Genomic DNA, 11,994 nt, shown 5'->3' with positions numbered 1-11,994 from the left:
AGCAGGTATATAAGTAGGCTATATTTTATAAAAAAGAGTTAACGGCGGTAAACTTATTAACAAGGCTGTTAGATTATCTATATAAGCGTGGAAGATAAAGAGAGAGGGAGATTACGGACTAAAGAGCATATAGATTACGAAAGATAATCTTAGGTAATAAATATCCTAATATAATTACAAGTGTGGTAAGGCTTACAGAGATATATTATATATTTAGCAGGTATAAAGAGGCAGAAGGAATAAAGGTAGAAGTATTTACACTACGGCGGAAGATTTTTAGCAATAAGTATTCTTATATAATCTTAAGTATAATAAATTTTACAGTAATATATTATATACTTAGCAAGTATAAAGAGGCAGAGGGAATAAAGGTGGAAGCACTGGTACTATAGCAGGAGATTTTTGGTAATAATTATCCTTATATAATCTTAAGTATGGTAAGTCTTGCAGCGACATATCGTACACTGGGGAGGGATAAAGATGCAGTGAAGTTAGCTTAGGATTAAAGGTTAAGCTAGGTGCGTCATTCTCGCGCTGTCAGGATCTCTGCGCTCTAAAATTGCAGAAAAAGCTAGTTGTTTGGAATCAGGAGATGATGCTGTAAAAGCATTGACGAAATGGAATACATCACATAATGAAATACATCACATAATGATCGTGATTAAGGACAAATTAAATTAAAAATTATAAATATTAAATTTTCTCCATGATTTAGATCTAATCAAAAATGCAACCGTAAAGCCAGTACGGGTAGAGCGACGATGCATGCAACGTCACTTTAAGTGGTTACGAGATATCTAACACTCGCTGCTGTTGTAGCTAATGATAATCACTACGTACCTAACAGTCTTAGTGGCACTGTCGCGACCCGAGCACGTGAGCCAAAGGCTTCTATATACTTATAACTACTTAAAAGAACTTGACTCTTACGGTCTATAGTGGATTTTAGGGCACGTGCTAGGGTTTCTCAAGCTATTATATTCAGCCACTTCTGGCAGTCCAGTTCAGCTGAGTACTGTAGAGTACTGCAAGGTACCAAGGGTCCGTGCGCCTTCTCTTTAAAGAAAGAGAGAGAGAGGAAAAGAGGAAACCGATCATGAACATCATTGTAATAAAACAAACAAACAAACAGGACACTAGTCTCTAGTGGCTCACTTGATATCCGCAAAGACTTTAATCACGCACCCTTTCTAGGTCCTTTCTTGAGCCACTTTTCCTTCGCTTCCTTCTGGGCTTCTATCTCTAAGCTTAAATTGAAAGTCAAGTCAACTTCAACTTCTTCAAGCTGCCTCCCTCCTCTACAAGACTGCTCCAGTCCTTCCTATCCGCCAATAGAGATCTAAAGCCGCTGATTTGTCCCTGGGTGTACTTCATCTATACTGAGTTATAGGTAACCAGTTCGTTGTGGCAATTAAAGCCAACCAATAAATATTTGGTCCGGATGAGTATTGTCACGCCTACTGTATTCTATATGAGTGAGAGCAGCGAAGAATAAGAGTGTTTTTGCTGTTAATAAGCCCGTCATCCAAGTCACCCCCGACGCTTATGTGTCTACTAGGCGCGGCTTGTCCCACTGTTGGACAATGGCCGAGCCTAATGTAGCCCCAAGCGGTTTCTAGATGTCAAGCATGGGGCGATGCGTGACGAACCGGTACCTATAAGGTTAGTATAGGAATATCCCCAATAGACAAATTGCAGTTCTAGGTTTATGTTGGCGGATAGGCCTGGTCGGTATACGGGCAATGTAACCAAGCAGCTAGTAGAGAGGTAATCAATCTAATTGCCATGTTAACAACTGCCTATTTAAGCTATCTAAATGAGCGTAGAGAAGTAAGCTTTTACGTCCAGTTGATTGGATGTCCTCGATGGCCTCGACGGTCGATTCGTCAAGTAAGATTTGATTGGTGGCTCAGTGAATAGTTATTCCGGGTCGCCCTATCCCGTAGGCCCATTGTGGCGACCTATATGTGTTGGGCCGTGACACGTTGCCATCATTAGTTGCATCTTTGCTTCTCTGCCAGTGACACTAACTGCGGCAAACTTCGATTTGGGGGGGAGCCGCCGCTTACGGCTTCGGTCTTCTTGCTCAATAACACGAATTGCAGCAGGGATAGACTCTACCCCTCGTTTGCCGCTTTTTGGTTGCGCATGCAGCTTGCGGTGAGTGTTGAGACTGTCTTGACGATTGAACTGGCTCTTTCCGCAGAACTCGCAAGAAAATCGATTAGGACCCTCTCCATGAAAACTTACGGGCAGACTTTATTAGTACTATGCCGATGTGCTCCTTTGGGGCTAGAAGATACTCACGTTTGCTTATGGCGCTTGAGATGCTCACCTCTCTTGAAGGCTTTATCGCAGTTGGGATAATCGCACTTGCACCTAGCCTCCTGCACTAGGTTGTATGAGTTATCATTTTTCTCAGACACCTTCCTTGAAGCCCGGATTTCCTTATGAAGCCCTGTTGCCTTGTATCGGATTTCGTTAACCATCATCTGCCTCTCTGTTGAATATTCGCCGGGGGCCACGAGTGACCTATGGGGGTAGTATCGTCCCATTAGAGTCTGGGAATATTGATAAAGGCCCAAGGGCTCAAGAGCTTGTGGAGACTGTAAGAAAGGCATGGGGCTGTCGTTGCCGCACAACCATGATAGCGCATTGTCTGCCATATCTAAGCCAGGGATATTGTGTGTAGGTTTCATAATTGAAGGTGTTAGCTGTAGGGATGCTTCAGTGTAACTGGGTGATGGATCCAAAGGGAGTTTGAATCCATGGAATGTTCGGTAGTATTGTTCATGTCGAGCATGTGGTTGTAAGGCGTAATGTCGCTCATTTTCTTCAGCGATGTCGAAGGGAGAAGAAGCCCCTTCGGTGGAAGTGGAAGACGTCCGCCCGTGCTCCGCTTTCATGGGACTAAACGTGTACGTATGCGTCGCCTTCGACGGTGAGTCTCTAAACGATCGGTAGGTGCTGCTGAAACCGATTCTGAGCGCGTTAGGCGTAGAACGATGAGCAGCGGATGTGTCGACCTCTTGCGGAGAAAATGAGTTAAAGGAAGTTGAAAGGCACGACGTTGCTAGACGGGAGCCGCAATCTCTCTGATACCCGTATGACACTGGCTCGGGGAATTGCATTCCGGGTTGTTGAGGAAATCGTTTTAGCTAACCGTAACCGTTTTTTTTTTAGGTGTTGGTGTTGAAGTAGCATAAGATAAGGTTCACTTCAAATAGAAAATCATTCTGAGCAAAGCAGAACGACTAGGTAAATGTGAATAGGTTGAGCGTGCATGGACTTAGGAAATGATGGAAATGGAGTCAGAAATACTTTATTACAACGAGGGCGGACACTTGACAATCAATCATATATCGTAATGAATATACAGTATAATGGGGATGCTGTGAGCTGGCCTGAGACTCAGTAGACTATAGAAGCAGAAGGATTGCAAATGAAGTAGAGTTTGGTCCTTGTTCACGCATGTCTCACACAGCCAGCCGTTTCCATAGGCCAACCAAAGGCCAGAGTCTAGGCCAGAACCCACTGTAGGAACTATACGATTAGGTACTACACTTAAATCTGCTCCCTTCTCTCCTTATGTACTAAATCTTTTTCTGCACAGACCGCATCTCTCCGTCTTATACCACATTTAAAAAAAAAACGCTTTTTTATGACACGTTAGGATGCAACTTGGTATTGAGGGCATATCAGGACCGCTCGATATAATGTACGTACTCCTTTAGCTGCTCGCTCACTACTAAGGGTGCAGTAGCTTAAACCCCTCAATCAGACATGGTTCAAATTTGAGACAGTTCTAACCCTCGCCGCGCAATAGACCAACCTCGCTTATGGGCGAGACCGTTGCAGTCAAACAACTAAATCATACTCCAGACCTGTCTTAATCACAATGCAAGACGGCACTGCATGCGGGCCACAGCTGTCTCCCCCATATGTGTTATTTCCTTCCTAAGAGGAAGAGAGTGGGGTTCCTTTCGCAAATTCTAGGCGGCAGCGTGACATGGCTGGCTCTATGCCCATGTCAGTCTGTCTGCCTCACACCAAGTTCCCTCGCCAGGTTGCCTCTGATTCCTCCCTGCAGCACCTCATGAGACACACTTGAGGCCCTCACGTGGGAGGTTGGGCCGTTGAATCATTGAGCCGTCCCATCATTGGGCATCTAGCTAGTCTGCGGCTCGGGCCCCTTCCGGCGTTGCTCGCCCAGCCCGTTGCCTCCACCCGCGCCTACCTTTGCGGCCTGGTATTGGATCCGTTAACCATTCGTATTGCGTTTATTTTCAAGGAAAATAGCTAACTAATACTGGCGAGGACTGACCGCTGAGGCCGGAGGGCTATAAACGCTTAGCTAAATAAGCGAGCTACTATTTATAATAATTAAAACGCCACAGATAAAATCCCGCTCTAGGAATAAGTATATAATCTATTAAAATACCCGGAAGTAGGATGCGACATTAGGCCATACTGCTGGTGTAACCCAGCTACTGGTATATATTATACTATACCGACTAGTATTTTAATAAAACTAGTCCAGTATACTACTATAAGAGAGGTAGAAAAATTAAAAAGCATAGTAATATTCTAAAATATTACCAGAATAAAATATTAAATCTACTAAGTAAGAAGAATAGGTTAAAGGACCCTAGATTAATATTATAAATATAATACCTGGAGCCAAGATAGTACTACCTCTAAAGAAGTTAAAAATTATAGGTCGTAGAGATAAAGCTATAAAGCATTACCGTAATTAATACTGTAAATAAGTAAATAATCCAGATTAAAAAAAAGAGTTCTATACTATTACTAGGCTTATATTCTAAGTACGTCTTCCTCTTAATTAGCTGTTTAAGGCGTAGGATAAAGAGATTAAATTTTTCGTTTTATATAAGATACTGTAAGGTATAATATATTAGTAGGTAAGTATAGTAAACTAATGCAAAGAGTTAGAAGAAGAGTAGTAAATAAATTTATCAGCGGGACTAATAGTAGCTTAAATGCTTATTAAAACTGTATAAGTAATAGAAATACTGCGCGACCTTCCTTGTGGCTTCTTTGTTGTATTTGCTTATAATATTAATCCTTAGTGATAGGATACTTACCTTAAAATTCGAAATAGGTGTCATGGGTTTTCTTAGTTAATTTAGTAATAAGGAGACGGCTATTTGTGGACTCGTACCTTTAAGTATCCAATGTACTCAGCAGGTACTGTGGAGCACTATAACAAAAGCCAGGACAGGCGCCACGTCATCCCCGGCAGTAGGTAAATATTACTTTCTGTCTCTACCTCTGATGACATTACAAAGCAGAGGACTATTGTGCATAGAGACAATGAAATATGTATTTTACAGTATTATACCCTGTCACCATGATTCTGCAAATGTCATCTCGTTGCGGCGCATTCGTGCGAGACAAACTGATGTGTTGCTCACATGCCGCTACGGCGTTCTCGTCTGCGTTTATGTACGTAGCAAATGAAGGGGTATCATTCGGCAGAATTGCATAAAAGGCATACCAATCTAAAGCTGCATAAGCGAGCTAACTTATTCCACCAATAGCACTATCAGCACCCGTCATCATTAAGCCGTACCCCGCTTCCCAAATTATTTATATTCCATAACTCCTGTAGCCATTCTTTCTTCTAATCAAGTCTTATAAGTTTTATAAGTTATTTTATTTTATCACTTTTAAGTGGAACAGTAGATCCGCATCTATAAGACGCTATGAGTGAAAGTCCCGAAATACCTGACGAGATCATTGAGTGCTTCAGACCAAAAGTTTTTCGCGGCAAATACGGGACCCTATCGAAATTTTTTCTTCAGCTTAAGACCTTTGAGCGCCTCTTTCCTACCGTGCTCGTAGAGCCAGCTGACAGAATTATACATGCATCAACGTATTTAAAAGGCCGGGCTGCCTCCTTTTTCGCGCCAACGCTACTCGATTATCTTGACAATCCTGCTGCCGAGCAAAAGAAGGAGACACAAGAGATCTTTGCCGATTTTGAACGCTTTGAAGCATATATGAGTCTATATTTTGGGACGGCCGAGGATAGACGGAATCATCCCTACACTGCTGTATAAACTGTATAAAAAGACTTGGATCTTATGAGGCGGCTAGAGGCGGCGGTGGAGCGCAATTTGGAGAGACTTACAGGGACGAGGCTGGGCGTCAGTAGCTGCCAGCTAGTATGGGATTAAGGCAGCCACGAGGATGATGACAAGGACGACTACGAGGCCGATATAATGTAAGCCAATAGCCTGGGGGATGAGCAACCTGGCCACCAAACTTTTATAACCGGTGTGGTTTGTGGGGGGCTTGTTATCGAGGCAGGGTTCGGGTTAGTGGATTCGAAGGAACGGTATAGGGTGGTGAGTGAGGAATGGCATTGCTTTCTCCAGATGCTGTCCAGCCTTACGTCCATATACTTAGACCAAGGCCTGTGGGAGGAAACCGAGGAGCTGCAGGTGCAAGCGTTAGATACTCGCAAGACAAATCTTGGATCCGGCCACCTAGATACACTTGTAAGCATAAATAATCTCGCATATAATCAGAACAATCAGAGTGGTTTAATCGGCTGTATACATCAGGTCAGGGCGAATTATGAGATATCTGTGATGTCCCGGTCTATACCTAGAGTATAGAGTGGGTCCTGAACGTACAAAACTAAGACTTTGGGTTTATATTTACAGAGAAGACAGGTGAGATCTTGTTGGGCGGGCTTGTAGTCAGAAGTCCTAAACTTAGATTGGTCTCGATACTATGTTAACGACTGACTCTCTAAGCTATCTAATGAGCCAAACGGCTTCTTATATAGTAAGTTTTTTCTAGAGGAGCGTTATAGCCCATCGCTCCTGGCGACTATGAAGCGCTCGCAGCGACAAACAATTGAGGTTGGCATCATAATACACACTATATCCTTCGACGATACGGTCTCATACCTGCATACCGAAAACCGCCTGGTAAAATTGGACAGGGAATATCAAACCGAATCCCAATCTACGGCGGCAGCTCAAGTTATGTCTCCAGATTCAGATCCGGCTCAGAATCAGGATCAATGCGGACCCATTGCTAATAATGCTTAGAAGGCAGAACTTCTGGTTACGGCCTAAGTACCGAAAAAGGTTGGATCACCTGGAATGGGGATAATACTGTGGCTTCCGCCCGAATACCAGCGTCCCACGTCGGCCATATTGCCTTATGCATCACCTTTTGCGTCGCCACAGGTGCTGCTAACAGACGTAGTTATAGCACTAATAATTTTAGAAAAGAGTTAGTAATTCGGATGCTTAGTTCCAGGCTATCTCTCTTGTAATAACCTCTGAGCGCGACACATCTTTCTTTCTTTTTTTTTTGTCTCTCATAATTTTGCAAAGTGAAAGGTCGTAGGGGGCTATGTTGAAGTATAGTATTTTATAAACGAGCGAGACGAACTTTCTTATATCTCCTAGTAGTGTAATATTATGTAAGTGCAAGCAAAGGCAACATAGTGACGGTAGAAAGATATAGACTTGTATGTATTAATATGTATTGGCTTTATATACTCAATCTAATTCATTTACGTAGGCATTCTTCGAGCTCTCAATAGTAAATAACTCCCAAAATATATTTATAATCCCCCTCCGGATACTCTATTGTAATACTAGAATAACGGAAATAACCTTTAGCGCTCTTACGCTTTGCACCTACCTAACTTATACACCACTTAAGGAAGCGACTAAATAGCAGCCCTTTGGTATTACGGGAGTACTATTCTTTCTTTATAAAACATTTTACCTTCCTAAAGTATTCCTCTATAGAGTTTAAGTTAGGTAAATATAGCAAAAGTAAAAAAAACTTAACTCTAGTAGTTAAATAAAGCTTTATTAATTTTTATTCTTTATAAAAGTGTTACGACCCAACAACTTATGGTCGCAACTGGCAGACCTACAGGGTAGGCACCACGGACAAACAACGGTCCGCACGAACCAATCAGGATTGTGTTCACTTCTCGTAAAGTGAACACCAGTGAACAGTTACCCAATTAGGAAGATGTTCACTTCCACAAAAGTAAACACAAGTGAACATCACATTATATATACAACTTCTCTACGCTCGTTTAGAATAGTTTAGATAGCCAGTTGTGAATATAGAATAACGCTTAATTATACTTATAAGTATTATCTACTAGTTGTGTGAATAAACCCCTCTTATCCTTGTTAATTGCCCGCCAGTCCAGCCTGGCCTATCCGCTAACATAAACCTAGTATAAGGTTTGTCCCTTGGGAATTCCTCTTATACTAACACTATAGGAGCTCAGCTTATTACATATTTACAACTCTTGTTCGGAGGTCACCTTAGACCACGGGCAATATTCGTTACAAGGATACTAAATGGTCGAATTCCACGCACTAGACGAAGGAACAGATTAAGAAAGTGAAGTCCAGAGCACATACGGAAGCGACATCGAAATTTCGGACTTATTCGAGGAAACTACCGAAATAATAAATCCCAACATAGAAGGAATCACGACTCCTTAACCACCGGCCAACGATGCCGAAGCACGACAGCGCTTCCTAGACCTTGAAGCCTTGGTTACCTGTATGGAACAAACTATCAGGGACTAACAAGACACTATCAATACGCTCAATGGACGACTTAACGCTCAACAATAAGGGCAACCACCCGCGGCTTAAGGCCAGCAGGGAGGTCCCCGCAAGAAGGAACCAGGTGAGATCATCAAGCCACCTCTGCTAACACTATTCGATGGGGACCTACGAAAAATTAAGGGATTCCTCACGGATATGAGGTCCTATTTCAGGCACTTTCTAACCACTATGGCCCCGCTGGAACGATGAGTCAGCGTCGCAGGAAGCCGACTCATTAAAGGACCCAAGAATTAGTTTAAACCATACCTTCAAGACTTTAAGTAATACGACCGAGCCGAAAGAAAGGCCACTACCAACGCACTCTTCGACAGATATAAAGAATTCGAAGACCAACTCAAGGCGCTATTCGGCCAAATCGATGAAAAGAAGGAAGTAGAAAACGCACTGCTAAAACTCCAATAATAAGGCGCATGCACTAAATACACTGCCGAGTTTATTCGAATCTGCGCTAAAACAGACCTTGAAGATGTAGCTAAGAAAATGCTATACTATTAAGGACTAAAATCGGAAGTAAAAGATAAACTGGCACGAGACGATCTTCCGGCTACGTTTGAAGCACTCTCCAAAAAGGCTAGTCGTATCGATGACCGACAATTCGAACGACGGAAAGAAAAGCAAGCTGAAAAAGGAGGAAACGACAAGGTACATCGCCGCCTCCAATATCATGCTAATCAAAGTAAGAAACGCGACTTGGCCTTATCGAATGATGGGAAACCAGGACCGATGGATCTGGATACCATCAACACCTGCAAGTTCACGGGCAAATGCAACCACTGTGGTAAGACAGGCCATAAGGAAAAGGACTGCTGGAGCAAATACGGGAAACCCGACAATTCTAAAAAATCCACCTACGAGAATAAGAAGTTTAACAAGGTTCAGATTAACACTATCGAAACCGTACCCCATAACTTACTCAGTTGGACCGGCTGCTATGACGATCAATGTCTTATGCATAAGGAAGAAAAGGAAATGACGAAGTGGTACCCCAAGGCACCCAAAAGAAAGCAGCTAAGACGAATTACGGTTAACACCATAACTTCCGAAGAAGCTAAATAACAACCAGAAGATAGGGTCGACAGCAACTGGCCTGCCCCTATGACTCAGGAAGAATATGAAACCGACAGGGCACGAGCCGAAGCCCTTAATGTTCCACTCACAGAAGAAGAAAAGGAATAAGAAAATGCCTTTATCCGCCGATGGAAAGAAGAGCATAGGAAAAAGCAAGGATACACCGACCTTAATATCTCGGAACTATGCGCAAACTGTGGATTACGAGAACCCCAGGGACTGAATCACCCCTGTGGATAGGAACCCTCTGACCACGGCTCGGAAGGGATAGAGGCACACGACTCGAGCGAGTTCCAGCAGATGCTCAAGCAGCATGGAATCACTTAACGACTAGCGCTAAATAACGACGGGTTAGCGGAACGCGCTAATACGAACCTATACTACCCTATTATGACCAGAGACCAGTTCCTCGAATGGGAAGAAATGCAACTCATGTATGATACCCCGTTCACGGAAAACTGCGAACGTTCGACGATAAAACGATGCAACAAGACATTATGCACCGAACACTGGGAAACCAAGATTTATGACTGGCACTTCTGGATTCAGCACGGCAACTTGTATAATGAGAACTGTACCGAAGCGGACCCAGACAGATGCCCTAACCTAAGATGTGGCCAGCACCTCGACTACAAGATCGAAGGATGGCACAATTAAAAGGAAGAACTAGAATGTCCTAAGCCTAACCCCTTACGATGCTACAACGACAATTGTAAGAAGCATCAAACCGCAAAAGAAGACTATAGGCAACTCCGACAACGGTTATGCTATAACGGATTCAACTTCGAAACCTACGCTAAGGGCTACGCTTACAGAAGGGACATCATACACTTCCACAAGTATTACATTAACGAGATCAACACTAATAAATGTTAATGGTGCCGGAAGCTTCGACAATAACGAGCACGACGATGGAGAACGAATGACCTTGATGTCATCCACGCTGACGCACTCACTTATAATATTACGGAAGAAGATCGTACTCCGGGAAAGATACGAATCGACACGGTTAAAACAACCGGAATGAAGAAACTTAGAATTAACGCGTAACTTAATAATAGTGCCGTCACTGCGTATATTAACAGCGGAGCAGATCGCAATCTGATCTCGCTACGACTGATTAAGGAACTATGAATCCCCGTTCAACGGAAGGAACGAGCGCTACAAATCATAAGCGTTACGGGAGCAGAAGTGGAAGAAGGACTTATCGAATACGAGACTGATCATCTTCCCGTAACTATTAACGGGAACACCCATAATGTCTAATTCAGTGTTCTAGACATGCCGAAAGATGATATTCTTTTGGGCCATCCCTGGTTACTCGATAACGACCCTATTATCCGATGGAAGACCAAGAAGGTCTATTGGGACATCAAGGATGTACCTGAATATTAACTATGCCAGAGAGAACGAAAGGGCGAAGCCGCGCTGCCGGAAGAACCGGAATCCTCTGCGCCAATTACGAAGAAAGCGAAAACAGTCAGGTTTAAAGAAAACAAATCACCGGTACCACCATAATACGATAAACGACGTGAGAAAGCAGAACGCATCTGCATCGACAGAATCACGACACGATTCAAAGACGAGCTAGTAGCACTTAATGATGCACTAAACAAAGTACGAGAAAAAGAGGAATTAGGAGAACTCAACAACACTCTCGCCAAAATACCTCGCCAGTATAGGAAGTTCCGAAAGCTGTATAAGGCAATATTGGACACTGGGTTACCACTATACTCGCAGTGGGATCACTGTATCGAGTTGGTAGACGGAAAACAACCCAAGACCTACAAGATCTACAACCTCAACGAAAAGGAACTTAAAACCTTGAGGGAATGGCTGGACGAACAACTGGAAAAAGGATACATCCGAGTTTCCAATTCATCAGCAGGATACCCTGTGATGTTTATACCAAAGAAAAACGGGAAGTTGCGACTAGTTATCGACTATCGACAACTCAACGAAATCACTATTAAGGATCAAACACCGCTGCTACTGATCTCTAAAATCAGAGACAGGCTAGCAACTGCAAAATAGTTTACGGCCCTCGACTTAAAAGGAGCCTACAACCTTATTTGAATCAAGGAGGGAGACGAATAGAAAACGGCGTTCAGAACGCGCTACGGATTATTCAAATATTTAGTTATGCCCTTCGGACTCACCAACGCGCCAGCCACGTTCCAAAGAATAATCAACGAAGTCCTTAAGGAATACATTAACAGGTTCGTCATCGTCTACCTCGACGACATACTGATCTACTCCGACACCTTGGAAGAGCACG

At 43.2% G+C, this 11,994-nt stretch overlaps 3 protein-coding genes across 3 annotated transcripts; 2 read left to right on the top strand and 1 right to left on the bottom strand.

Moving 5' to 3' along the window:
- Positions 1-1,752: 1,752 nt before the first annotated feature.
- Positions 1,753-3,257, bottom strand: M431DRAFT_536269 (hypothetical protein). The gene is made up of 2 exons (XM_024920988.1): positions 2,308-3,257; positions 1,753-2,245 (listed from the first exon to the last, which is right to left on the bottom strand). Exons 1-2 carry the CDS (start codon positions 3,129-3,131, stop codon positions 1,936-1,938), a joined length of 1,134 nt encoding a protein of 377 aa, XP_024767120.1. The 5' UTR covers positions 3,132-3,257; the 3' UTR covers positions 1,753-1,935.
- A 2,469-nt stretch (positions 3,258-5,726) lies between these two features.
- Positions 5,727-6,083, top strand: M431DRAFT_488576 (hypothetical protein; the record flags this gene model as incomplete). The annotated part of the gene is made up of 1 exon (XM_024916575.1): positions 5,727-6,083. The coding sequence occupies one exon, from the start codon at positions 5,727-5,729 to the stop codon at positions 6,081-6,083; it is 357 nt and encodes a 118-aa protein (XP_024767119.1).
- A 3,324-nt stretch (positions 6,084-9,407) lies between these two features.
- Positions 9,408-9,647, top strand: M431DRAFT_44336 (hypothetical protein; the record flags this gene model as incomplete). The annotated part of the gene is made up of 1 exon (XM_024915216.1): positions 9,408-9,647. A coding segment is annotated over one exon (240 nt), but the record flags the coding sequence as incomplete, so codon positions are not given.
- Between the last annotated feature and the right edge of the window lie 2,347 nt (positions 9,648-11,994).

This window comes from Trichoderma harzianum (genome assembly GCF_003025095.1).
Source record: "Trichoderma harzianum CBS 226.95 unplaced genomic scaffold M431scaffold_50, whole genome shotgun sequence".
NCBI classification, from domain to species: domain Eukaryota; kingdom Fungi; phylum Ascomycota; class Sordariomycetes; order Hypocreales; family Hypocreaceae; genus Trichoderma; species Trichoderma harzianum.
This window is presented reverse-complemented; position numbering and strand designations above follow the sequence as displayed.

Coding starts and splice junctions, on each gene's coding strand:
- M431DRAFT_536269 (XM_024920988.1), bottom strand. CDS start 3,131: ATGCAATTCCCCGAGCCAGTGTCATACGGGTATCAGAGAGATTGCGGC. Junction 2,246..2,307: donor CTCAAGCGCCATAAGCAAAC/GTGAGTATCTTC, acceptor TCTGCCCGTAAG/TTTTCATGGAGAGGGTCCTA.